At 47.2% G+C, this 24716-nt stretch overlaps 1 protein-coding gene across 16 annotated transcripts in view; it reads left to right on the top strand.

Moving 5' to 3' along the window:
• The window catches only part of SHROOM3 (shroom family member 3), a 139926-nt gene that overhangs the window by 104705 nt on the left and 10505 nt on the right, over window positions 1-24716 (top strand). For 11 of the 16 annotated variants that reach the window (XM_420592.8, XM_004941163.5, XM_004941166.5 and 8 more), the window contains 4 exons: window positions 6797-6925; window positions 14617-14748; window positions 16667-19883; window positions 22431-22507. In XM_420592.8, coding sequence (XP_420592.5) covers window positions 6797-6925; window positions 14617-14748; window positions 16667-19883; window positions 22431-22507 — 3555 coding nt within the window. Of the gene's footprint in view, window positions 1-1331; window positions 1582-6040; window positions 6287-6796; window positions 13460-14616; window positions 14749-16666; window positions 19884-22430; window positions 22508-24716 lie in introns of those variants that run through there. The other 5 variants (XM_040699724.2, XM_046940803.1, XM_046940802.1 and 2 more) reach the window with 5 other exon arrangements.

Raw genomic sequence — 24716 nt, 5'->3', positions numbered from 1 at the left:
GAATACTCCTTTGAGATCTCTGCTTGCAAACAGGTACAGTGCAGAAGCAGCTTATTTATGTGTGTTTGTGTGGGACTGTGCAAACACGACGTGGACAGATTGTGGGATTGAGGTCACGTCAAATAAAACCCATCCAATCTCAGACAAAAGAGAAAGCCAGAAAAGCATTGGGCAGGTAGGACTAGATGGTATTGCACAGTCAAAACCCAGTCTCCATTCTGCAGATTTTTCCACTCCGTACATGAAGGTCAGTGCTCATTCTCTGCCCTTAATTTGCAGTTTTTTAAGTTGGATTTAAGTGATGAGCCCTCCTAGAAGGAAAGGTAGGAGCCTGATTTCATTACAAGTGACTTCTTACCCACTCAGCAGGTCTGCGTAGGAGCTATTAGACTGAAATTGTAGGTTATCAAATGTGAGGTGTATTCATCTAAAATTTCTTACGCAAACTGCCTCTACTCTGCACTGTTCCTGGAAAATTTCTGCTTTTTTCTTTTGTTGATTGGTTTATGGCATGCAGATCAGCTCTACTAATCGCATTTTAACAGATACCAGCACAGATGTGCTTGTGATATGAATGAAAAATATTTGTGTTCGTATTACTTTGTATCGTGGAAGCAGCAGCCAGCAGCTCGCCAGTTTGAGGTTGTAAATTTTTTCCCCCAGGCTTTACAGACCCATCTAAATGCAGGAGTTGGACATCATTGTTTCTGGTTGAGATGTGGATACCATTGCGGAACTCTATGGGAAAAATACCTTGTTTAGTCTCAAGATTAACGTGGGATTTCATGTGAGGTTTCAAACATGCCTTGCTTTGCATTAAGATGAAGGAAAATCCTTCCAAGGTTTTTCATGGGCAGAACCTGTTGCACTTTGAGGTGCCCATTAAACAGCCTTGAATTCTTTGTCTGCCTCGTTAAGCTCCAAACTTACAGCTGGGTTTGCGAAGTCCTCCATCTCAGGTGAGCGCCATAAATGGCATGTTAGAGATTTCACCCAGGACCTGAAAAACTTTTTCTTGTAAAAGCTTTAGATTTTTTATTTTGATGGAAAAAATGCCTTGTCTGCCTATTTCCAGCTGGTTCCAGTCTGTGTTGGGCTCATGGGTCCCCTGAGCACAGACTCACAGACCTGTTGCCACTGCCAGCTGAGTGCCACAAGTGGCATGGGGAGGACCTGGGTCTTCATGCTCTGACAGACGGAGCTGCTTCCACTTCAGCTAAAGGAGATTCTGTAAGCATGACGGATATGTGGATTATGGGCTATTTCTGGAGCAGCCACAGGAGGTAACAAAATAAGAAATACGTAAGCAAGCCGGTCTTCTGGCTTCAAGCAGAGCAGGAAGATCTGCAAAGCAGCATGCCCGCTGGACAGGGAAAGGTCGATGCCCGAGGTGAGCGCAGCCGCCCTCCCTATTTGGGGGAACCCTCTCTTTATCAACAAGGAGGAGGCAGAAGAGCTTTCTGTTTGCTAAGAGAAGAGGTGCTGTTGTGGAGGTGGCGTTTTCATTCCCAAGGAGATGTAATTCCAGCCCATCAGGCGCTGAGAGCTCACCCTCACCCTGCAAGATGAGGATAGCCGGAGGTGAAGCCACCAAACTGCCCTCACCTCACTGGGCTGAGCTGGGGAACTCAGGACACCCTGTGACATAACATAACGCTACTGGGGCGACTCGGCAGTCTTAATCCCTTCATCTCCCTCTATGTGGGTTTGACGGTGCTGAGTGCTGCTTTGTTGCTGCTTCTCTTCATTTCTGTGCTTGTGCTGTGCTGTTGGCTGTTTATGTAGTGAAGCAGGGTAGTCTCTTGCATTCTGGTTTTAGACAAAGGAAAAATCTATTGAGTAATGACTAAAAATCACTGTAGGAACTTGGGATAGGAGTTTATTGCTTTTAAGTTCGATTTCAGCATCATCACCATGTGAAGTGCTTTTCTAGGAAAGCTTTTAATTCTGATACTGGTTGTAGACACTCCTGTGAGATTCAAATGATTTATAAAACAGAATTTAAGTTCTGTCCTCTCTTCTGGAAACAACACTTGGCTTAGAAATAGTGAGACACTACTAATTACTAAAGCTATTAATATTTGTAGATTGGAATCTCTAGGACTTAGATCTTCTATCGCCATGGCAGAAAATGTGGCATTAGTTAAAAATAAATGACTATTATTCCAAGAGGTGGAACCATTAGAGAACTAGTTATCATGAAAAGATTTTTAAAAGCATAAAAGATTTTTAAATTATTCCTGGTGCTGTTTATGGGTGATCTCAGCCCTGCCTTAGACTCATACCTGGAACCACTGCGAGCTAAGCAGAAAAGCAGCATACAGGATACTAGTGCAGATAGAATTGTGCTGGAAAACATGCCACCAGCAGCAAAACTTCAGAAGTTTGGTTTTCTATGGCTTTCTTGTATGTATCCCCTTTGTATCCCCTAATGTATCTATGTATCTTCTATGTATCCCCTTTGTGAGCCATAGCCAGAGGCTAAGCTCTCACTGCAGTATTTTCTCAGTGAGAGACACAATTTGTACTACTCCCATTACTCCTTTTATGAATACTTAGTTCTCTGAGGCTGATACCTCTGCAAAGCCTTACTGAAACTGGTCTGCAGGTTCAGATACTGTCACTGGGGGTTCTGCTGGACAGAGGCATGAATCCACACCTGGTGACTGGGCATCAATTTGGAAGCGATAAGGAAGAGCAAAAAAAGGTGAGAGAGAAGAACCAAGAGCTTGGAAGGTTAAGATAAATTGTATGAAATATTTCAACTATGCATGTAATGGGAGGTCAGTGCAGGAGGCAGATAAGACGGCCGGAGGAGGTCACAGAGGGTTACGGTCAAAAGCAAGAGATCTCCCTAAACCATCGAATGAGCTCTTCAAGGATTGTGACGGGCCATATTTTTAGATGAGAGAGAAGTTAAGCAGAGTGCTTTTGTACAGCTATTCATTGACATGTGTGGTATTAAATACCAAAGGCACTCTGGAAGAGTATAAATAACAATTCATAACTAAACCAGAACTTCTCAGAAAAGGAAAGATTTGAGAGGCAGCTGCCAGCCTCAGGTGGGATATGAAGGAGATTTAAATAGACTGTGCTAGGTTTCCTGTCTCCTGTGTATGAGCTTCACTACAACATGATAACGTAAAGAACAACTGTGGGCCCCTCCTTGCCGGGGACACTTTTCAACTATGCACTTGTGAGGCACTTTGCAACATCCCGAAATAAAATGCAGCCTCAGCCTTAAGGACCATCCCAGTGGGCCGGGTGCTCTTGTAGAGGCTGGCACACTGTTCCGTCCTGCCACTGACTCGACCCTTTGGAGAAGGGTTGCTTGAAGGAGAAGTTGCGATGGCCAAGACACAAGGTAGGCTCTGGGCGTCTTTGCACAGAGGTGGCTGTTGGCGTGTTGCAGTTTAACAGATGATTGCCCTCCTGATGGTGTAGGAACGCCTCAGAAAATCTGAGATAAGCAACCAGGTTGTGTGGTTGAGTGTGGGGCAGAAAGCTGAGAGCAGAGGGAAAAGGCTGGGTTTGTGGGCGCCGTTTCAAAGAGATCTCCATCCCTGCACATGTGCTTGTCTGGTGGAAGGATCCTCATCTATCAGGTTCCCCACTGGGCTTGATTAACGGCGTTATTTATAGACTGCCTGATTAGTTTTCAGTGTCTTAGTGAGCCTGTTGTTCCACATAGAGCTTAGTAGTTGGAGTTTTTTAAGAGGCTTGGGAAAAACTCCCCTGCATTTCCTCCTTACCCCCAACCAACAGCCCCAGAGGCCATGCAGGCACTAATTAACAACTCTTTGTCTTTCTAAGGTCAATTTCGCAGTTCTGCATGCAGCCAGGCAGGGTTTTCTCCCTGTGAGGGGGAACACCCAGGCTGCTCACCACCTGCTGCTTGAGGTTCAGATCTGAGTGGATCCATAGGGGAGCACTTGGAAGGGGGACACAGGGGAAGTTCTGCCCACAGTGAACCCTGGAGGCCTGGAGTCTGTGCTGCCTCTTGCTTTCTTCATGTGTTTAGAAAGCTGTTGAAGAAAAAAAATGAAAAAGGTCCTAAGTGCTGAAAGATCACTAGGCTGTGGTGATGGGGAAGCCATGGGCATATGTTCCTCTGCATCAGTTTATCTGGCTGCTGATTATTCTTATTTATTTATTTATTTATTTTCAGATTTCGGGCAATTTCCCAGTCCTGCATGTTGTTACTCGCTACTTCTGTGCTACTGGGGTGGAGAGAAGGCAGGAGCAGCTTCCCCCTGCAGAAGCACAGCTCCAGTGTAACCTAGTGATAGTGAAGGGTCTGGAGGGCAAAATGTGTGAGGAGCGGCTGAGGTCTGTGGGTTTGATCAGACCAGAGCAGAGGAGGCTGAGGGGAGAGACTTCATGGCAGCTACAGCTCCTCACTGGGAGCAGAGGGGCAGCGCTGAGCTCTGCTCTCTGTGACAGCCTGAAGGAACAGCATGGAGCTGTGTCAGGGGAAGGAGAGCTGGGGAGGTTAGGAAAAGTTCTGCACCAGAGGGCAGTGGGCATGGAACAGGCTGCCCAGGACGACAGGCACAGTCCCAAGCTGCCAGAGTTCAGGAAGCATTTGGACAGTGCTCTCAAACGTAGGGTCTCATTTTTGGGTGGTCCCGTGTGGAGCCAGGAGCTGGACTCGATGATCCCTGTGGGTTCCTTCCAACTCGGGATATTCTGGGAGGTCCAGAGGACCTATTCAGAAGCAGAACAGGGGGAGTATGACTTAGTAACTGAACAGTTACCTGTGTCGTGATGAGGGCTATAGGCAACACTGTGGGACATCCAGAAAGCTTTTCCCGAAGGGCTCAGCACCCACAGTGCCTCTCAAAGACAACAGGAGTTGCAGGCACCAGCACTTCTGCATGTAGACTGCAGGGCCAGCTCATGCGAGGGTTACCCCAAATCAGCGAGGTAGCATGGTTACCTCAGACAGAGGTTGTGTCTCCCCAGCGTGATCCTGGCTGTGCAAAGTCCTCAGGTAACCTGCATCTCCTCTTTGTGACCTCCGTCAGCAAACCAGAAAAATGATTATTCCCCGTAGATGAAATGAGGCCAGGATTTGCCCTAAGACAAGTGACCCTGCTGCATGAGTGCCGTTCTTTGTGGCCATCTCTGCTGTATTTTCATACAAAGCTTGAAATGGGGCTTTGTTGTTTAAACACCACAGCATTGCATTTGTTTTGCTGTACGAGGGCTGCTCTGAAAGTAACAGCTCCTATTTTATTATGCTGGCCCATAATGTCAGAGGAGGGTGTTGGTGATATAGCAGTCAAGGCTGAACCTCTACTGAGAATTAGCTCTATCAAATAGTGTTATTGTGCTCTTTGTTATAGTTTCCATGGTAATGGATATTGCTTTCAAGGTGATCTACCATATATGTGTATCTACTGTATATATATGCGCAATTTTTGTCATCTGTAGCAGCTCTCCTGTCCTTTGTGCTGCAGTTGATCTTTAAAAATGAGTTTGTTGTTGTCCCAAGGGAGCAGTTAGTGGCCCTGGCGCTGCACAGGGGAGCAGTAAGGGAGGCTGTGCACCTGCTGTACAGATGGGAGCCCGGCATGATTTTGTCCATGCAGGTGGTGAGTGTGTGTGAGGTTGCTCTCCAAACCCCAACTTGTTGCATTTGTGTTATAAATACAGCAAGTCCAGGTCTGTGCAGAGAGCAGTGCAGGTGGCAGAGGACGAAGCCAAATGAGATTTAGCCCATGGAGGGGAAAAGGCACCTAAGGCAGGATTTGTGGTAAACTTTGGACAAAGAGAAGCAGGATGAGCAAAAAGGCCGCTGCGGACCAGTCGCTTTCCCTAATCTGGGTGAAAGTGCTGCTGTGTGCTCCCCGCGCTATCTCATCCGCAGCGTGAGGCTTAACATTCCTGCCTGGCACGTGGGGGCTAGGGAGGGAGAAGGGGGGGCTGGGGGGGGGGGGGGAGGACCGAGCTGGACACAAAGACGGCCGGCCTCTCAGCGGAATGGCATCCAAGCCATCTCAGCCATCCAAAGCCCCAGCTGCCGGCCTGTGTGCTCAGCCTGCAGCCTGCTAAGCGCATGGTGAGAGGCCATTCCATGCACCTCGCGCTGCGGGCCCAGCAAGGGGTCTCTCCAGCCTCGCTTTTATTCAGCTGCTGTGAGCTGGGGGAAATTTCAAGGCTGTCCTACGTCTTGGAGCTAGAAATGGGAGCCACTGAGAACACTGTGCCTGCAGGAAGGAAGGAGCTGAAGTGATGGGTGCACGGTGTTTGTGTGGCTTCTGCGTGCGTGTGACAAAGAGGGGTAAATATTTGTTTGCTGACTTTGTTAGAGGGGGGGCAATAGACTTCTCTTTCTTTTTGTTGCCGTGTGGACTTTTCTCTCAGCTTTTCTGTGTTCAAAGCCTTTGTCAGGTGGTTACATCCTGCAGGGGAGCCCCTGAGCTCTGCAGACAGGGGTTGCAGTCTCAGAGTACGGATGCAGGGTGATGAGTTTTGTGCTGTGGATGCTGCAGCTGATCTCCCTTCTGTGTGCTGAGTTCTGTGGGGGCACTCCCAAGGGCTGAGCACTGCCTGGGTGGGAAGGAGAGCAAAACCTCTCTCTTGCAGCCTGACTGGGCAGTGACAGAGAGAAGAAAAGGGCTACAAGTGGCTTGCTGGGACATCTTCTTTTGCATTTTCTAAAAACTAGGCTGATGCCTCTATCTTTCCGCTTGGGTCTGTGTGTTGCATTCTTTCTTAAACCAGTTATTAAATGCCAAGTACAAGTTTTTTTGTGTGCTGCTGTTTACATGGCCTTGGTTTCCTTTGGCAGGGACACACATGCTGCGAAGGGATGCACCGACCCGTGTCCCTGCCTGCTCAGTCCAGACCGCGTGACCACTGACTTTCAGCCCAGCAAACCTACGTGGCCGGGGGGAGTTAAGTTAAGGCTGAAGACCAGGTGAGAGTGTACACATCTGCATCCCTGTCTGCTGGGTGTGTTTGATGGCTGCTGTCCTTGGAGAGTGGCTGGCAAACTCTTCTTCCCTCCAGTGGGAATGCTGGACTAGAATATCATGAATTTCCAGCACCCGTAGAACTAGATGGTGGAAGAGGGCCAGGACAGCTTCTTAACCTCATGCCCACCTGTTCCTAAGGTTTCCTTGCCTGTAGCACATTGCTAGGGAAGTGAAAGGAGCTGACCTTTTGCGCCTTGAATAAAGCATCAGCTTTTCTTGATTTCAGTAACATTTATGTGGGGCTGGGTGTAAAAATGTTACTGCTTTGGCTGCTGATATGCCTGAGGATGACTCACTGGGAAAGGGTCCTGGAAGAGTGTCCTTTCTTGTCAAAAGCTTTGTCACTTATGGTAAAGTTCACTGGAGGTGGGGGATCAAAATATCTCCACAGGACTGACAGTAAGCCTGCAGCATCTCCAGATTTAGGTGCCTGGCTTTCCAAAAGCTACAAGGTTTATTCCAAATCTGAGAGTTCTAGTGGGAGTTTGGCATTTGTGACAAGCCTGCTGAGAGCCTATCTGCATTTCTAAATAAGTAAATGTCTTCAGAAGTCAGCCTCCTGAATTGCTCTAGATCCACCAGAGTTGTGACACAGCCTCATTTCCTTCCTTTGTGAGTGCAGGTTAGGGCCAAATTCTACTGTGTTTGCTAAGGCAAAGCTTCTTCTGGCAGCAAAACAAGCCTTCTGCATCAGTTAGATGGTACTCTGGATGACCTCAGATTTTTGTGTCTCAGTCTTCTGAGATTTACACCATGAAGTCTAAGTAGCAACTTTTGTTGGCAGCATTGAATTCAGAGCAGACCTTGACCTATTTGAAGTCAAGAAGCTTCACTGCTTTCCCACAGCTGGAGGAGATGTTGTTACTGAGCAGCTGCCTATTACTGAGCAGCTGAGGAGGGAATGTGACTCGTGAAGTCATGCTCTGCTCTTAGAAGCAAGGATGCACATCTGGAGCAAACTCACTGACCTTGGTGGAGTTGTTCTAGCTTTTAGACACTGCAGTCAGTTATGGATCCTGACCCTGTGCAGCTTCAGCGGCTGCAAAAGGAGGAGAGAAGGGCTCAGTTGGCATGTTTTGTTTTCCTGCAGCTGGGAGTTTGCACCATGAATGATATCTCTCCCAGATGGAGCAGATTTTAGAGGCTGAAATATCTCCTTGAGAAAGTTTTATCAGGGACAAATTTATCTGTGGTTGGGGTGTGGGACTCTGACGTTCCTGAGGGATGAGACCCATAGCAAATTTTGGAAAGAAGCTGCTATGCATACACCACCTCTCTATAGCAGTGAGTTATTCAGGCTATGCTTACTGTAAATCCTGCTTGCCTGTCGATTTAATAGCAGATATCTGCAGAAGCTCCAGAGTTTAGCATTTCACTTGGATTAATTTGTCTTTGGATGCAGAGCCAATGTTTTCCTTCATTTTTCCGGCAGTGTCGGAGGCTGTGTCTGCATATCTCAGTGGCTTAACTCGCATTGAAGCTTTGGTTACAAGCAGGAAGTTGCTTTAATGTACAAGAATTTGAATGTGGGAGAGTATTTCAGACTTGCCGACCTCTACTTTGGCTGTGCCAGTGATTATTACTGAAGTGATTAAAAGTTTCTGAAGGAGAGGAGAGGTTTGTTAGTGGCTCTGTGGTTTGTGTGGGTTTGCCTGTTTGTTTGTGTAAAAGTCACCTCCCATCCATGCAAACCAGTTTATGTGGACACATCCATACATTCAGCATTTAGCATACGTTCTCCTGCTGATTATTTTTCCACCAGCATTTTGATGCTGCGGTTATTGGAGCTGCTTGTGGATTGTAGCTCAAACTCAGAGGAGAGCCCTGTTCCATCTGAGATGCTCACCATATGAATCCCCCTGGCTACCTGCCACGGCTCACTGTTCCCTGTAGGCTTGGATGGTCGGTGTTCCTGCTGCCAGCCACCCAGTTCCTCTGAACGAGAATGGGAAAACACATTCCTTCCATTGTTCCTAAGTTTCTCCTCTTGCAGGTTGCTGCGTGTTTGATATCAGGGTGCAAAAGAATCTAAGCTATGCTTGTTTTTCTGTCTTTTTAACTAATTTACTGACTAGGAAAGAATGAGAAAAAATTATTTGAATTAAGCCCATCGGGCCAATTCATCAGGGAGGATAAATCAGTGCAGCTCTGTGAGTTCTGCAAAGCCACAGGCAAGTTAAATCACATTGCTGTCTGGCTGCTGAGATTCTCTACCTGTGCTCACAGAGCAGATGTAAATGTCTGGAGAGGGCAGGACATAGCAGAGTCCTTCTCAAGGACAAAAGCCAAAGCAAAAACTCTAAGTGTGGCAGCTGTCTCTCTTCCAGATCTGTTCTTTTTTCCTCGTTTTTCTTTTTTTTCCTTTTTTTTTCCCAATGGGAGAAACAGTAAAATTGTGGCAAGAAGAATGAAATTACAGAGGGCTGTTAACCCAGCACTGATCAGCTCCTTATTCTAGCCTTTATGTGCTTCAGTTAGCAGGCAGGGGACTCCCACATGTCTAAGCCACAGTCCTGCATGAGCAGCATGGGTAGACTATCCTGGTGGGAAACATTTTCTCAAGATAGAGATCTGAAATACTTCTTATTCTGCAATTGAAGTCATACTTACCATGTTGCTTGGTAATGCTTTATGTAAAAAAAGAAAGCTGTCAGAAGATGCTAACAGGACAAAGTCCTTGAATCTAGTAATCAACAAGAATGAAGGTTGTATACATCACCTCTCACACTAATAACCAAAGCCCCGCTGTTCCTGTTCAAGCCTGTTGTCTGGTTACTGTCAGGAATATCAGTGGGACCCTTTCATTGTGTAGGGCGAAGTCCTCAATCTAAATATTGCCTGTCAGTGATATGCTTGGATGAAGGGAAAATGACGCAGTAGCGCATGGTGCAGTTCTTAGCGCTGCGCTCTGCGGTAGACCTGTTGGGTGATCCTGTGTAAGTCACTTCACCTCTTGAGGCCTTTGTTTCCTTTTCTGGAAAATGGGATAAATGGGCCTCTCTTGGATAAGGCAGCCCAGGGGTTGCCAAAGAAATGCGATAACACAGAGGTGTGACGTACAAGACCAATAATCATCAATTACAATGTTTGACTGTTCATGAGTTCAACCAAAGAGCGACTGTTGCTCACAGCTGCCATCACCTCTGAGTGATCTCAGAACTTTTTTCCTGCAGCCCGAGGGAGAGCGTTGCTTTCCAGAAAATACATCTTTTGTCTCCTGCAATTTCTGCTGCAGCACATGATGCTGTCACGTATCCGTAGCCATCTGCACCTTGGCCCTCACCAGAATCAGAATGATGAGCATTGCTTGGTTGTTCCCTTCCGCCAAGAAATCATTCCACATGGCTTTCATTTGCCTGCTTTTGGTGCTAGGGAGAAAAGACAAGGAAGAGAGACAGGCTACTTCTTGCACATTGCTGAAAAACACAGTAGAAAAAATCTATATATACCTCTGCATATGTGACTGTCATCTCTGCTTTCACCCAGAGCCTTTCTTCACAGTGGTCTGGTAAGGGTGATCTTCCCAAAATGTTGGTGAAGGTAATGGTAAGAGACTTGCACAAAAGGTCCCGATTCCCTGCTTCCCTTCCCTAGAAGACTTTAGAAGGCTTCAGTAGCTGTCTGCCAGCTCAGACATGATACTCGAGGTCTGATCTGATGCAATTCAGGCATCCCAAGTGATGCTCATCGAAGAGGAAAAAAAACAAATAGCACCAGATGTGGGCTGAAAGAACAAGCACACGTAGCATCTGCCTGTGACACTGGAAAGGGATCTGAGAGAGAAATGAAAGCAAACTGAGTTGGGGTAGAGCACTGAACTCAGCTGGTAGATGTTACTCAAGTTGTTGGGTTTTTTATGTGTTAAAGTCTGAAACTGCTAAAAGCCACAGCTTTATATGCTGTGAAAGGATTCACTGGTTGTGGAGTTGTCCTCTAAAAGCTACAGAGAGGGACGTATTGCAAACAAGAAGGTTGTTTCCTGGTTTTAGAATATTCATACATTTAACCTAAGTGTCCTGAAGGGAGTTTTCTTTCAGTGCCTGTTTTTTTCTTTTGCTTTGGGAAAGTTTTAATCAGAGCATAAAGAGAGGTGTGGGTTGCAGCTCTCCCTGTAGGCAGAGAGATACTATGCCCAAGATCTATAACATGAAATATCATTTCATGGACTTCACATCTTTCTAAAGAGTCCTCCTTATTTTTAGTGAAAATGAGGAAGGGACAGAGCACATTTCAGATCTACTCTGCCCCTGAATTCACCAGAAGGGCTCTGAGCCCCAAAAGACAAATTCAGTGAGAGACACATCAAGCGGATGCCATTATGGTCCGACTTCTTTCTAATTGGCCTCATCTGTTATGCTTATTTTTAGAACCATGACTGAACCTTAATTAAGAGCGACATTGCTTTGAGTAGATTGTGGCCCCGCTCCGTTGAAATCCTAATAGGCTTCTGGTGCTTTAGTTTTTCCTTCATCTCCTGCTTAATAGCTGGGCATAGGGACTGAAGCATGTTAGGATATCTGGAGAAGGCATCCTTGTTACATTAGTGCTCCTGGGTACGACCATCTTGGAAGCATGAGCACAGCAGTGAAAAATCAGACCCTTGCTTGTACTTCACAGATACATATATCCAGGTACATAGTCATTCTGAGAGACTATACAGGAACTGCTACCATCGAGATCTCTTCACATAGTCATCCGCCTGCAGTTCTTGCTGGCACGGCAGCAGCAGTTGGTATTGCTGCATGGCTCCTCACTGCTCCTTTTGGAGGCTTAGGGAAATAGTGAATTCTCTGGACAAGCATAGAAAGCAGGAGAATGGCAGTTTGAAGAAGCTAAATTGCTTGCTTTGGTCAAGTCGGGCATTTCTGCACAAAAGTGGAAGCTGTCAGAGGACATGAGGCTGGTGGATGGTTGAAGCAACACACTCCAGTTGTGTGTACTGTGGCATCAGTAAGGAACAGTACATAAGGAATGGATATTAGACAGTACGATGTTTTGTATGGGTTCAGTTTGTAGCTATGGAAAAAAGATAAGCCAGTCTTTCTGTTGCACTGTGAAGAAAGCTTCTGATGGCCATTCTTTAAGTGCTGATTAATATATAGTTAGTACCAAGGAATCTTCATAAGGTTTGCCATTCTGTTATTATTTTGCATACAAAGCATAAAAATAATTTTCTGCAGATATTACAGGGGAGGACACAGTCAGTTCTTCCTAATAAAAGAGAGCTATGGGCCTTTTCATAGTAAAGGGCCTCAGAAATGTCACCGTAAGCCTTGCAGCCCTGACTGCGTTGAGCAGACTGTGTTCCAGAAGACTGCTAATGTCTTAAAACGCTGTGATGAGTATAGCAAGAAGGAGCACCCAGATAACAGTAGCTGGGCACAACTAAAGACTTTATTTCCCTTCTGTTTCCCAGTTTACAGTGTGAATTTGGCAATATCTGATATGTAATCAGTGTTAGAGCTGCAGCGTTGCATTGGGGTCTGCTGACTTCTCTGGGTACGTTTGCTCTGACTTGTAGGATGCCAGCCTGAGCTGGCTTGCCATTTACTTGATTGCAGGAGGTGTCCAGGAGGACCTTCTTGCATTATCTGAAAAGGAGAACTTCTTAGTAATACAACTGTTCAAATGCTTCCACAAGTATGGTGCAGTTACAGACCTTGAGGAACTAAGAGAAAGGGTAAGGAGGTGGGATGGTTTAGTATTATTGTTACATTTTGAAATCCTGCAGCCTCCTGATGTTGTCGTAGGCCACTGAGCTATACTAAATTTGTACCAACTAAAGGTCTATTAATTTATCTTAAGTCAGGAATTAGCTGCTGCATTTGCAAGGTTTATCACTCAGCCCATTTGTCTGGGTTGAATCAGGATCTGACACTTCCCAAAGGCAGTTCTGTCCTGCTTGCCTTAAAGAGTTTAATCTTGCACTGTTTTTAATTGTTTCCTGACAGTTGTGCTCTGCAGTGGTGCGAGTGTAACCAGAAGCTGTTGCAAAATCAGCAGATAAACCAGACCCAACTCTCTGCAGCTCTGCAATGGGAGATGGCTGTTTTGTAGATGCTGTTGTATTACACTCCAACTGCAGTCCTTTTCCCTCCTTGGGCAGCAATACTTACAAATTTAAGCTTAATGATGTACAGTGAAGCAAGGTGCTATTTTCAGGTGTTACAGCAGGCTGCAGGCAGGGTCTTCCTGGTATTCCCACATGCAGGAGAGGCTGTGCCTTCCTTTCCATCTTCTGTGCTCTACGTCAGGAGTCTCTCGATTGATTCAGTGGGGACTGGTCTGAGCCCTCAGTCTCTGCCATTGGGTGTATGTGTGCATGCAGACCCTCCATGTCTCCATCCTGCCTTCTGCTCAGGGATCACCTGCGTGTCTGCAACATGAGACGGAGATCATGTGTACTGCGGCACTTCCCCTCTTGGCTTAAGCTTGGCTAGGATTTGGTTACCCTTAATCCACGTTTCCAGGATCAGGTAGGTGTGGAAACAATGCAAGGTTATCCCGTGCTGAGCTGGTACGGCATGTCTTCGGACTTACATTCACAGCTTCGCTCTCCACGTGTTGTATTGTTACAAGGATATTGGCCCAAAGGGTTTAAAATACTTGTGGCGCAGGGGATTGGCTGTGCAGCTTCTTGCAGCTTTTTACTGATCAAATCAAGGGCTAATGTGCTTTGCTTGTGATCATCCAGTGTGCTTTCCCAGGCAACAGATTAATGCTGGGGGCTCATACTGCTCCAGAGTACAAAGAGAGTCTTTAAAACTCTGCAGTGGAGAAGGCAAGAACAAACAAGTATTATAATTATTAGTAATAAACAGTTTTGTCAGCTTTCCGTCCTGTAGTGTTCATCTTCACTGTTCTTGTGGGCAAGGAGCATAACAAGAGAGCTCTGTTTTAAACACATGGACACATGCAATGGTGAAATGGTGCTTGGTTCAGCTTGCCCCCTGTAAACCTCCACTGCAGCTCTCCTTAAGATAGTCCTGTCATGACAAATGTCAAAAGGAAAAGAATGTCTCTTGTTTTGTTCTTCTTCTAAGTGATGATGAGAGAGTAATTTGCTCTTCTGACATCTGCATGGAAAACGTCCTGGTGAAGTGGTTCTGCATCTCAGTTTCTGCTAACATTTTTTCTATGGAGCAGAGCATCATCCATTGCAAATTAATTTCTGCCAGTACAGTCTGATCCCAACAATCAGTTTTTACCTCGGCCATTTTTCTGTATCTTTTCAGTGCTAGGAGTCCTCGTTTGGTGTCTGTTTAATATCTACAGAGGACATTTTAATCTGTTTACTAATTTATTCAGGACATGCTGCGCCATGAAAATTTCAGTGAGACAGAGGCTTTGAAGATGTGTCATATCCTCCTCGTGGGTTCATGCTATGTAGGTGTAGGTGAGGTTGTCCTGCAAGCTGTCGTATTTGTGTCTTCAACGATACGCAGCTCCTGTACTGCCCCTGGACCCAAAGGCTGGGGCAAAGGAGAGTATGTGTGGCATGTTTGGGGATTCTCGGTCATTGATGAGTTAGAAGTGAGTATGTTTCAAATGTTTCTGTCACTTTCTTCACGTTCATCATCCTTGAAAGAGCTGGTCTGAGATTGACGTGCAAAATCCTTCTGCTTTTACCTAGGCGGAGTGAAACTCCGGGCCGACCTCACTCCTGGCATTCAACCAAACTTTTGGAGAACCAACCCGATCCCAGCATGATGCAAATATCTCAGGGTATGCTTGGCACCCCTTGGCTTCAGTCCTACCACTCCAGGTAAGCACTATACAGCTGTGGTTGTGTGCTGCATAGGCAGAAACACAGAGACACCAGCGTTTTTATTTTAGATTTCATGTTTTTACATACCATCCATAGGCATGGAAATTGGGATTCCAAACTAGTGTGCTTCTAAACCCCAAATACTGTGTCATTGTTTGCGGTGTCACACTGGCTTCAGGGAGGCTCTACCTCATGCCTAAGGGTCTCCCTTGTCGGTGCTGACTACAAGATCAGGGTCTAAATCTAAAGCACAGGAATGAAGGAAGGGAACAAAAATTTGGTGGCAAAATAAAGTTGCCTTCATACAGCTGGTGGGATTACAAACAGCCACGGTTAGGATTGGAATTAGGAGGGCTTTGCTTCCTCTTTGGTGACCCAGACGAATTCTCAAGTAAGTGCTCTGTGAAGTGATTAACATCTATGCAGCTAATTGCTTAAAAAGTTCTCCTCCTCAACAAGAAGAGAGCCCTCTGCCAGTATATTAAGGTGACCATCTCTGGGTCCAGATACAGGAGCTGGAGTCCTGCTCTGTATCCCATGGCTTGCCCCCATGGAGAAGGGCAGCACAGTTGTTTCTCCAGCAGAAGGAAAAAAATCAAAAAATACAATTAAGCAGTAAGGAAAAGAAACATTTTTCCCTGGCAAAGCAGAAGGGTTTCAGGAGCAGGAAGTTCTCCTTATAGCCACTGGGATTTAAACATCATATCTTTTACAGATAGAACCAAGTCTTGGCAGAGGGGTGGAAGGGAAAACTTGACGTTAAAAAAAGCGAGGGCATCGTTACAGAAAAAAATGTATGTTCCTCCCTGGCTTGAAGCACAGCTCATCCTGTAGCACGTTCACTTCCCACCTGGGGGCTTTGCTTCCCAGCCGCAGCTCCTGCAGAGCCTTTGGCAGCACGGCTGTGTCTCCTGGGAGCTTGGAGAGGAGTATGGGGAACATCTAGTGGCCAGCTGGCCACGGCTGCACAGAGCATTGCCAGGGAGATTTTTTTTTCTTCACTACCATAGTGGTACATTTAAATGAGTAAACCAGCTTTATCCTGAGTTTCGCAAGATCTATTTCTGCCTGTCTCTGTGTTCCTCTGCATCTGTGCTGCATTTTATTCTACCTAGGGGGGGATCTCCGCACATATTTGTGATATCCCCATGTGAGGTGCAGAGGAAATATGGCCAGCACAAGCAGCTCCCTTCCAGCTGATAGGAAGCTCTCTGAATATCTTCATTTGAATGCATCTCTGGAGGCCGTGAGTCCTCTGCCAACACGTGTGTCTCGGAGCAGGTGCCAAGGTGCACTCAGACTTGTAGAGCTACATGTGAGGGGCCTGGGAAGGCTTCCTGGGCTGTTCTAAAACTTAATATCATTGCACCCCCAACTTGCCTCCATGCACAGACACGTGCATCTCTTCTCTGTCTTGTCAGCTTAGTTTTCTTTCTCAGCAAACAAACTGTCCTCGGGACAGCTGAATTTCCAGGAAGCTTGCCAGGGCATAGCCTTCATCTCCATAAAAAGGAATGAAATGGGAAAAAAAGGAAGAGATTAGATTCCCCCCAGATCGCCTCATATGATCCTCTCCTCCTCCTTGGTGGCGTCGGCACTCATTCAGCTTTTCAAGTGCTTTGGATAGGTTTGATGGGTGGAGTTGATCTTCCCTGGCTCCAGAGATGCTCTGTCTCTCTGTCTGCGTTTCTCTCCTCCCACCCCTTGGTGGTAAATAAGAGCCATGTGTTGCAATGTCAAGCAGTTCCTTTTAGTGAACTGAGATGACTGCAAACAGGGGATGGAGCAAGGCCCAAATATGGGTTTTCATCTGCACGTCTCAAAGCTAAACATATTGCTTCTGAGCTCACTGAAAAGTTGTTGTGCCTCTTCTCTGCTAACAGTGGGTTCTTACTCTCCTCTCGCTCTTCCCCAGCTCCTCAACCAGCGATCTCTCTGGTTATGAGCATGGCTATCTGAGGAGAAGCCCTGACCAGTACAGTTCTCAGGGCAGCATGGAAAGCTTGGACCACTCCTCCCCTGGCTACCATCCTTGTCACCTGTCCCCAGCCAAATCCACCAACAGCATCGACCAGCTCTCCCACCTGCACAGCAAGAGAGATTCAGCTTACAGCTCCTTCTCCACCAACTCCAGCATTCCTGAGTACGCCGCTTCGCCGTTCAGCAAGGAGCACTCGTGCTCCACAGACAGCATGCGCTCCCGCGGCAGCCTGCCGGAGGGCATGAAGCAAGCTGACATCAGGTATGTCAAGACAGTCTATGATTCCCAGCGAAGGATTTCTGAGGAGTACGAGGTGAAATCCTCTGCTTTGCTTCCAAGCAGTGAGGCCCGGGCCTCTCTGGACGGCCGTGGCCATGGCAGACTCCACAACTTCAGCCGGAACAACACAGCTCCCTCCTGGATGCAGCCAGGCCAGGGCTGCTCAGACAGCGAAAGTAAACCCCACAAGGGACCTCCCTTGCCTCCCACTCGCAGCGACAGCTACGCAGCCATCAGGCATCACGAGAGACCCAGCTCATGTTCTGGCCTTGATCTGAACAAGCCTAGCCGAAGCCAGCTGAAAGGGTCCTGGTCTCCTCTTGTCAGCCCCCTCTCCCAGGGACCTCTGCTGAAGACCCACTATGGAGAAGGGCAGCTGCATACAGTGGTGGAGAAGAGCCCGGAGAGCAGCCCCACAGTGAAGCCCAAGCAGAGCTATTCCCAGCCAGGGCAGCCCCTGCTGCCTACTGGGGTCTACCCAGTACCTTCTCCAGAGCCACACTATGCCCAGGTGCCCCAGCCTTCTGCAAGCAATAATGGGACTCTTTTTCCAGCTCTGGCCAAAGAAAGTGGCTACTCTCCATCTCTTCCAGCCTCATATGACAAAGGTGCAGCCAGCAGCACCCTGGGCTTTGATGAGAATGGAAACCAAAGTACTACAAACAGATTGGCTGTTTTCTACGAGCCCCCAGATGCTGAGAGAAAGCACGATGCCACAGCAAAGCTTGTCCAGGAAAAACCTCATAACACAGCAGGTCCAGAAGTCTACTTAAGCATGTCAAGGAAGGAGGAGTTGTTACCCTCTTACAAGGTAGCACACAGCAACCGAGACACTGTGAGTCCTGCACAGGCCTCTAAACACAGCTTTCAAGCCCCGCAGATCCAGCCAAGAGATGCCGGTGAGAGAAAAAACCCCTACCAGCCCAGAGAGGACCGGGAAGATGAATCCCAGGCAGACAAAAATGGCAACGTGCAGATAAATGAGAGAGATGCTGCCACTCACCTCCAGTGGGGTCACAGCAAATCCAGGCAGTATAGCTTCTCTTCTTTGCAGAACATCCCTGAGAGCTCCAGGAGGCAAAGCAGCTCTGAGCCATGTGAAAATTATTCCAGTGCCAAGCTGTCCTACTTGAACAGCAGCAGCAAAGAGGAGAGGGATCACAGGGGACAGTGGAGCAATGCAGACCCGCAGGCCTTTGTGAGGCAGGACGAGGGCAAGAGCATGGCCCCATCCCATGCTGTTGAGCCAAAATACGAGGAGATTCCTTTGCAGCACCCAAAGACCTCTGATCTTGGGAGGAGCCGGCTCAGCTCTAGCAGCACCCAAGGTGTTCTTTATGGCAAACCAGATCCCAGCAAGTCCCGCTGCTCTGTGCTGGAGAAGGTCAACAAATTTGAGCAGCGAGAGCAAAGCACTCAGCGGCCCCAGAGTGCTGGCGTTCCCAGCTTTGGCCAGCACTATGGGCTCAGCAGGGTAAGCCAGCCTTCCAGCACCAAGAGCTCTCCAAACAGCCCAGAGGACACGCGGAGCAAACTTGGCACCCAGCTGCCCAGTGAGATGAGCGGGGTCTCCAGCCCCTCTGTCAGGAACAGGAAGTTGGAAGAGGCTGATTGGCGCTGTGTGGAGCTGCAGATGGCAGCTTCAGCGAAGCTGGCAAGATGCAATGAGTACTATGGCCCATGTCCTGAAAGTGAAGTGCAGGTAAGGGTGGCTCAGCTACCAAGAAGCAAAAGCACATTCCAGCTAGGAGGGGAGCCTGAGAAAGAAGTCCTCTGGAAGGACAACATCCAGGATGCCCACGGGTCACAGCTGGACACACCATTCAACAGGGCCTACAGGAACAGCATTAAAGACGCACAGTCCCGAGTGCTGAGGGCCACCTCCTTCCGGCGCATCAGCCCCCCGTTTGCGAATATGCCCAAGAGGACGATTCAGCGGCCTGCCTCGGCTCATGTGGGCATGAGGAGCATGGCACCGTCTCCCCACACCCCAAAGGAGAGACACAGCGTCACGCCAACGGAAGGCAGCCTCTCTGCCCTCGACCACTCCAGGACACCGCACATCTTGCGCATCGGGGGCCGGAAGCGGCTGACAGCGGAACAGAAGAAGCGGTCTTACTCAGAGCCAGAGAAGATGAATGAGGTGGGCATCTCTGATGGGGAGCCCTCACCTTTCTCCTTCCAGAAGAAAGGCCTCCATTTTGTATTCCCAGAGAACACGGTGGCTGACAGGCGTAAGATCTTTGAAAGGGATGGCAAAGCTTCTTCCACAGTCAGCCTCTCTAAGCCAGAGCTCAAGCAACTCCAGCAGAATGCCCTCGCCGACTACATTGAGCGCAAAACGGGCAAACGACCATCCTCACAGGACATTGGGCTGCTCAGGGAGCGATCCCACAGCTCCTACCTGCAAGCAGGTGGCCAGGACAGCCAGAGCCTTTCCTCTGCCTCCAGCATGAATTCTCTCCAGGATCAGAACCTCTTCCGCCAGAGAGAGTTCACTGAGTGGATAGCCAGGACAGGGCGGGTGTCTTCCACCCTTCCTCCGGGGCTGACGGGCTGCTTTGATGGGAGTGGGGATGAGCAGAAGAAAGGACACCGGGACAGCTCGATCATGAGCAGATCGAAAACAGACAGGTGTTGGGATTACAGAGCCAAAATGGAGGTCACCAAAGGTACGCAGACAGATCCTCTGCGCCCACAAGGCCAACCTTGCTATGGGAAGAAGGAGCGGAGCTTTGAAACACCCGGGAAATCTGGGAAATCAGTGTCTGTGGAAGACTTGCTTGATAGATATGACAATCAGCAAAGGAATGCATATGTCCCTGTGCACACACGTTCCAGATCGTCCCCCACAGCGGATAAAAACCACCAGGTATGTAGAAATTGGATTGTCTGTTCAGGAAAGCGGGGAAATGGGGGATGTCAGGCAACAGACTGATGCTCTGTCCCAGGAATAACTCCACTGGTACTGAAAGGTTAAATGCATGCTGAGGTACAGACCATTTATTCCTTGTACATTAGGATGCTGTTTTAATTGCTTGCCGCTGAGGTATTGCTTCTGTTCTGCTTTCTCACTGCTGGGGCTCCTTCAGGGATTTCACAGATGCAGGGATTTCAGTGCATCTGCTGATAACATGTTTGTGTGCTTCCTGTCCCTGGCAGACCATCCAATGTGTCATGCGTTTACCTGCCAGCATCAGTGGGAAAGCACTGGGATGTTTCTGGTGGGGTGTACTCCATGCTGCTGCTGCTGTTTTTCCTTAGCCCACTTCCCTAGTGCAAAGCAGAGGATCTTAAAGGCTGCTTGAAATTGCCCCTGCTCATGGTGTGCCTGACAGTGCTGGGAAATGCTCAGAACAGGCACTGCCAAGTAACTGCTAAGTTTTGCCTCCAGCCCTGGAGGGAAACATTGTGGAAGAAATTTAGAGGAGACCCAGTCCTCTCTCTCCATGTCCCCTGCTTGGTGGTTGGGAACATAGCACTGATGTCATGAACAGGGAATTTGACTGACTCCACGGACAGTAAATAGTGGAAATAGGCTAACTTCTTAAAGAACAACTGCCCAGGCTGCGATCTGTGCAGACCTATTTAGGTAACTGCAGCTGCTCAAGCCACTGTGATCTGCAGCAGCGGTGGGCTTGCTCCCCTGTCCCTGTCTTCACACCAGGCTCTGCTCATCACAGAGAGAGGGAGGAAGCAGCCTGAATGTGTAGGCAGGCTTCTTGTTGCAAATAGTCTGTGTTTGGGCAGGTCTGCGTATTTAAAGGGCATCTGAGACCCAGGACCCCTTCTGCTATTCAAACATTTATGGCTGCCCAGAAGGATTATGAAGGTGCAGTGAGGGGATACTGAATCGAGTACTGTAAAAAGGGATATGGGGAGAGTGCTCTGGGCAGGGAAAGGAGTCATCTGCCCAGACCCCTTGGTGTTACATTCTGCATATCCTCTCTCCACAGACCTCAGATCCCAACGGTCAATTAACAGCTCACATTTAACCAGCCTGCTGTCTCAGGCAGGAGACGCACAGGGAAGTTCTTGAAATCCTTAATGTTTCCCTTGCTGGCTCATGTTTAATCTTGTGTACATTCATCAGCCAAACCAGAGTTCTGCCTGGTGGAAGCCAGCTCAAGAAACATGGTAAACAGTGGCGCAGAGCTGCTCACAGCGTCTTCCAGCATCTTCTTCCAAATCCAAAAAGAGGGTAGAGCCCTTGCTGCTCTTTTCCAGGGGGCCTTGGCTGTATTCACTTCTGGAGCGAGTGTTTAGTCTCAGAGGCAGCGAAGCTCTGGTGAAAATCCTGTTCTTACTTCCTAATTCAGGAAAGCACGTTTGACTTCAAACATATGCAGCAAAATTTTAGTGTCTGCTTGAAAGTATATCTGAGTGCTCTCTTAGCTCTGTTTCTGAACCATCTCCAATACAACAGTAAAAAAAAACAAGTGAGGGACGAAGCCAAAGCAATGGGGTGGTTGGGGTTTTCTGGGACCTTTTGTGATTTTTTTGTGGGAAATGTTTATTTCCAGTTTAGCAGCAGACTTCTCAGCCTCACCATATATTTTGCAGGGCCTTGCGTACAGCGTATGATATTCCTTTCAGGCTACATATAAATCACGTTGCAGTGTCACTGTAGGAATTTGTTTAGAGATATAAGGAAATAGATAGCCGTGTGGAATTATTAGCGCTCGGTCTTCAGAGCAGATTCTCAGCCTTCTTTCCCTTCTGCTTTTTAAATCTGTCTCAGCCTGCATATCTCCCAGCTCTCCAACTCCTAAATTAAGACCTGCTCTTAGCCTTACCCTGTAGCAACAGTGGCCAAAAAAAAAAAAGAACAAGGAAGGGTGTGGGGAAGGGGGCAGTGGGTTGCGCTGTGCTGAAGAGGTCACTTGGGAGAAAATGCCAACCTCTTCAAAAGCAGGCGTAGCATTTGCTTTCACGTCTCATAGTAGTCTTATGGCACAGAGAGTCAGATTCACAAAGCTATTTCAGCTCTGGCATTTCCCTGGTTTTGGATTAGATGCCCAAAGAGGAGTTAGGTCCAGCACTTCTGTTCAAAAAACTGAGTGCAAAACTTGGTGATGTTTTTCAGCACATGTGCTTGTGACTGGAGCTCCTGACCTCTGTGCTGCTCAGCATCTCTCTGCAGCATTTTCCTCCTGTTTTGGTGCTGGGTTTGGGCACAGGTTGTTCACTGTCCAACTTCTCTGGCTAAGGCTGTTTTAATGATACCTCAGCTTCTTGCTTGCATATTTAAACATCAGTGAGCACCCAGCTCCCACTGATACATTTGGGCATGTTTTTAGAGGAGGCAGGGCTTAGCTATGAGTACTGTGTGGTATGTGCTATGGCTTCTTAGTAGGGAGCATCAGTGTTTTGTTGCTTTCTTTCATTTGTTGCTGATAATGCTGTCTTTCCACTCCAGGACCTGCTGAGAAGAGAAAGCAGTGAATTTGGTGCCATGGTGAGAGATCCTTTCTATGTAATCAGTGCAGGAACCAGGTGGGTACATGTTATTGTCCCCTTTATCACTTCAGGGTCAGCTCTTATTACCCAGCTGCTAGCAGCAGTTGTGATGTGCTGTCTGTGTCAGTGGGTGGCTAGGGACACGCTAGAGAAAGTCTGTGTGGATGCAGTTACGAGCATGCTCTGCCCAGTGGAGTTAGAAGGAGTAAGTTGCCATGAGCTGTTTTTCACCACTGCTAACATTAACTCTTAATTTTTTTCTCCACAATCGTGTTGTCTTGGAGTGTGTTTCTGCGGCAACAGACAAACCATGTACCTTCCAAACGTGTTTGATCCACTGTTAGAAATTATCAGAACTGAAGGACTCCAAAGGAAAAAATACCATGATGTCTCTCTCTCTTTGTCTGGCTTTCTCCAGTCCCGGGTGCTGCCTCCCCAGAAGCGAGTGAACATCTGTGTGGGCTAAAACAGGGAGATCTCATTTATCTGGGAGCTTTGCATTTAGGCTGCTGTATTTTGTGTAGGCAGGATATCTTGCTCAGCAACAGGAGAGAGACAAATGCTTTTAAAAATAGAAAAGCATAATCATAAAAGGCGTAATATTAGGACTTATGTAACTATCCATTTAGCAATAGATTGTTTTGAAGCTAACCAGGACTGAAGTTGATCTTGCTGTATTTACATTTAAATAATAAATAGATGCTTGCCCTAAGCTCTGAGTGCCCGAACAGCTAACTCATATTACAGTAAAAACCATCAAGAGAGACCAAAATAATTACTCACTATGGAGCTCTGTTTCTCTTACAAACTTGTAGTAAATGTTGTCCCACTCTGTTGTCACAATGGGATTTAACACTGCTGTCTCCAAAGGTTTCACTCTGCAGCTCTGTGTAGGGGAGTTACAGCTGGAAGTAAGGGAAAGCTCCTAGTCTGGCTGGGTCTTACTTTGCCTGGCTGGCAAAGTTTTTCTTCCCAAGAAAACACAGATGTTATTTTAAAGGAACTCGTTCTGCCTTCAGGCCTGTCCTTTTATGACTGCTTAAAATGCACTCTTTCTCTTAAGGTCAGAATAGTTTTTCCTTTTTTTTTTTTTCCTTGAGAGAACATCAGAGCTCTTTTAGTTCGTCCTGCCTCCCCGTATGTTCTAGAGCTGCCATTTCATCGTTCTTCCCCAAAACTGGTTTCTGCTTTTTTTTTAAATCCCAACTGTTTTCTATATAATTAGATGGATCACTCAGACTGAAAACAAGTTTATTGTGGCACAAAGTATAGGATTCTCATTTTCATGTCTCATTGTACAAACATTATTGGTATTAACCCAGCATTTTTATAAAGTCCCTGCTCTGTTGGCATCTTGCGTGTTCTGCAAGCACGTTTCTTCTGGGAGAGGTGAGGTTGCTTTCCTTTCTTGATCAGAATTGGATGAGAGAAGACAAAGAAAAAAGACAAAGAAGACAAGAAAAAGCCCTTGGCTCTGAGGATGCAGGTTCCCACCACAGAGGCTGCAAAGCACTCCTCATTAAGCCTTTGCTGTTTAGTGGTCGTTTTTGTTTGTTTTTTAACATTGCTGAATTTGGAGTGAACTAAATAAGAGTGGGCAGGGTTTTTGAAAGCAAAACGGTTCTGATACTGTGTTCCTGAAGCTGGAAGAAGTTTTGCAGTTAAGTCTCAGTGGGAGCAAGATACGAGTCCTTTGCAAAGCTATAAGGACAAGTAAACTAGGTCCTTAGCCATATTCCAGTGATTCACAGAAGGACTTACTTCTGCTATCAGGGTAACGTTGAACTTTCCCCTACTCTGGTATGAGTGTATCAGTCTGGGTAATATGGGATTACTGCAACGTCTTTAATCCATTTCTTAAGAGATGCAAATCTTTGTCTGTCCTATGATTGTCAGCCCCAAATAGCTATTTTTTTGGCAGTTTTCTCACATATAGCCATCACCATCCTATCTTTGCTTACTTATACTGCATGCACAAGCCCTTCCAGAGAGTCAGGACCAGGCAGTAGGAATTACACTTCTAGGTTCCCTTGGAACGCAACCATTTAATGTGATGGAGAGGAGATGGGACCATCTGTACCATCTCACTTGATCAAGGAAGAAAACTATCAAATGGTCAGCTTACACAAGTGAGCATTTGGTCTTGTCACATAAGCTACATAACTTACGCTCTGTGCTACTGATCTGCTCTGCAGGTGTCATACAATAGCTGGCTCATAAGCACTCCTGGGAATGATTGTTGCTC

This window comes from Gallus gallus, chromosome 4 (assembly GCF_016699485.2).
Source record: "Gallus gallus isolate bGalGal1 chromosome 4, bGalGal1.mat.broiler.GRCg7b, whole genome shotgun sequence".
NCBI classification, from domain to species: Eukaryota; Metazoa; Chordata; class Aves; order Galliformes; family Phasianidae; genus Gallus; species Gallus gallus.
This window is presented reverse-complemented; position numbering and strand designations above follow the sequence as displayed.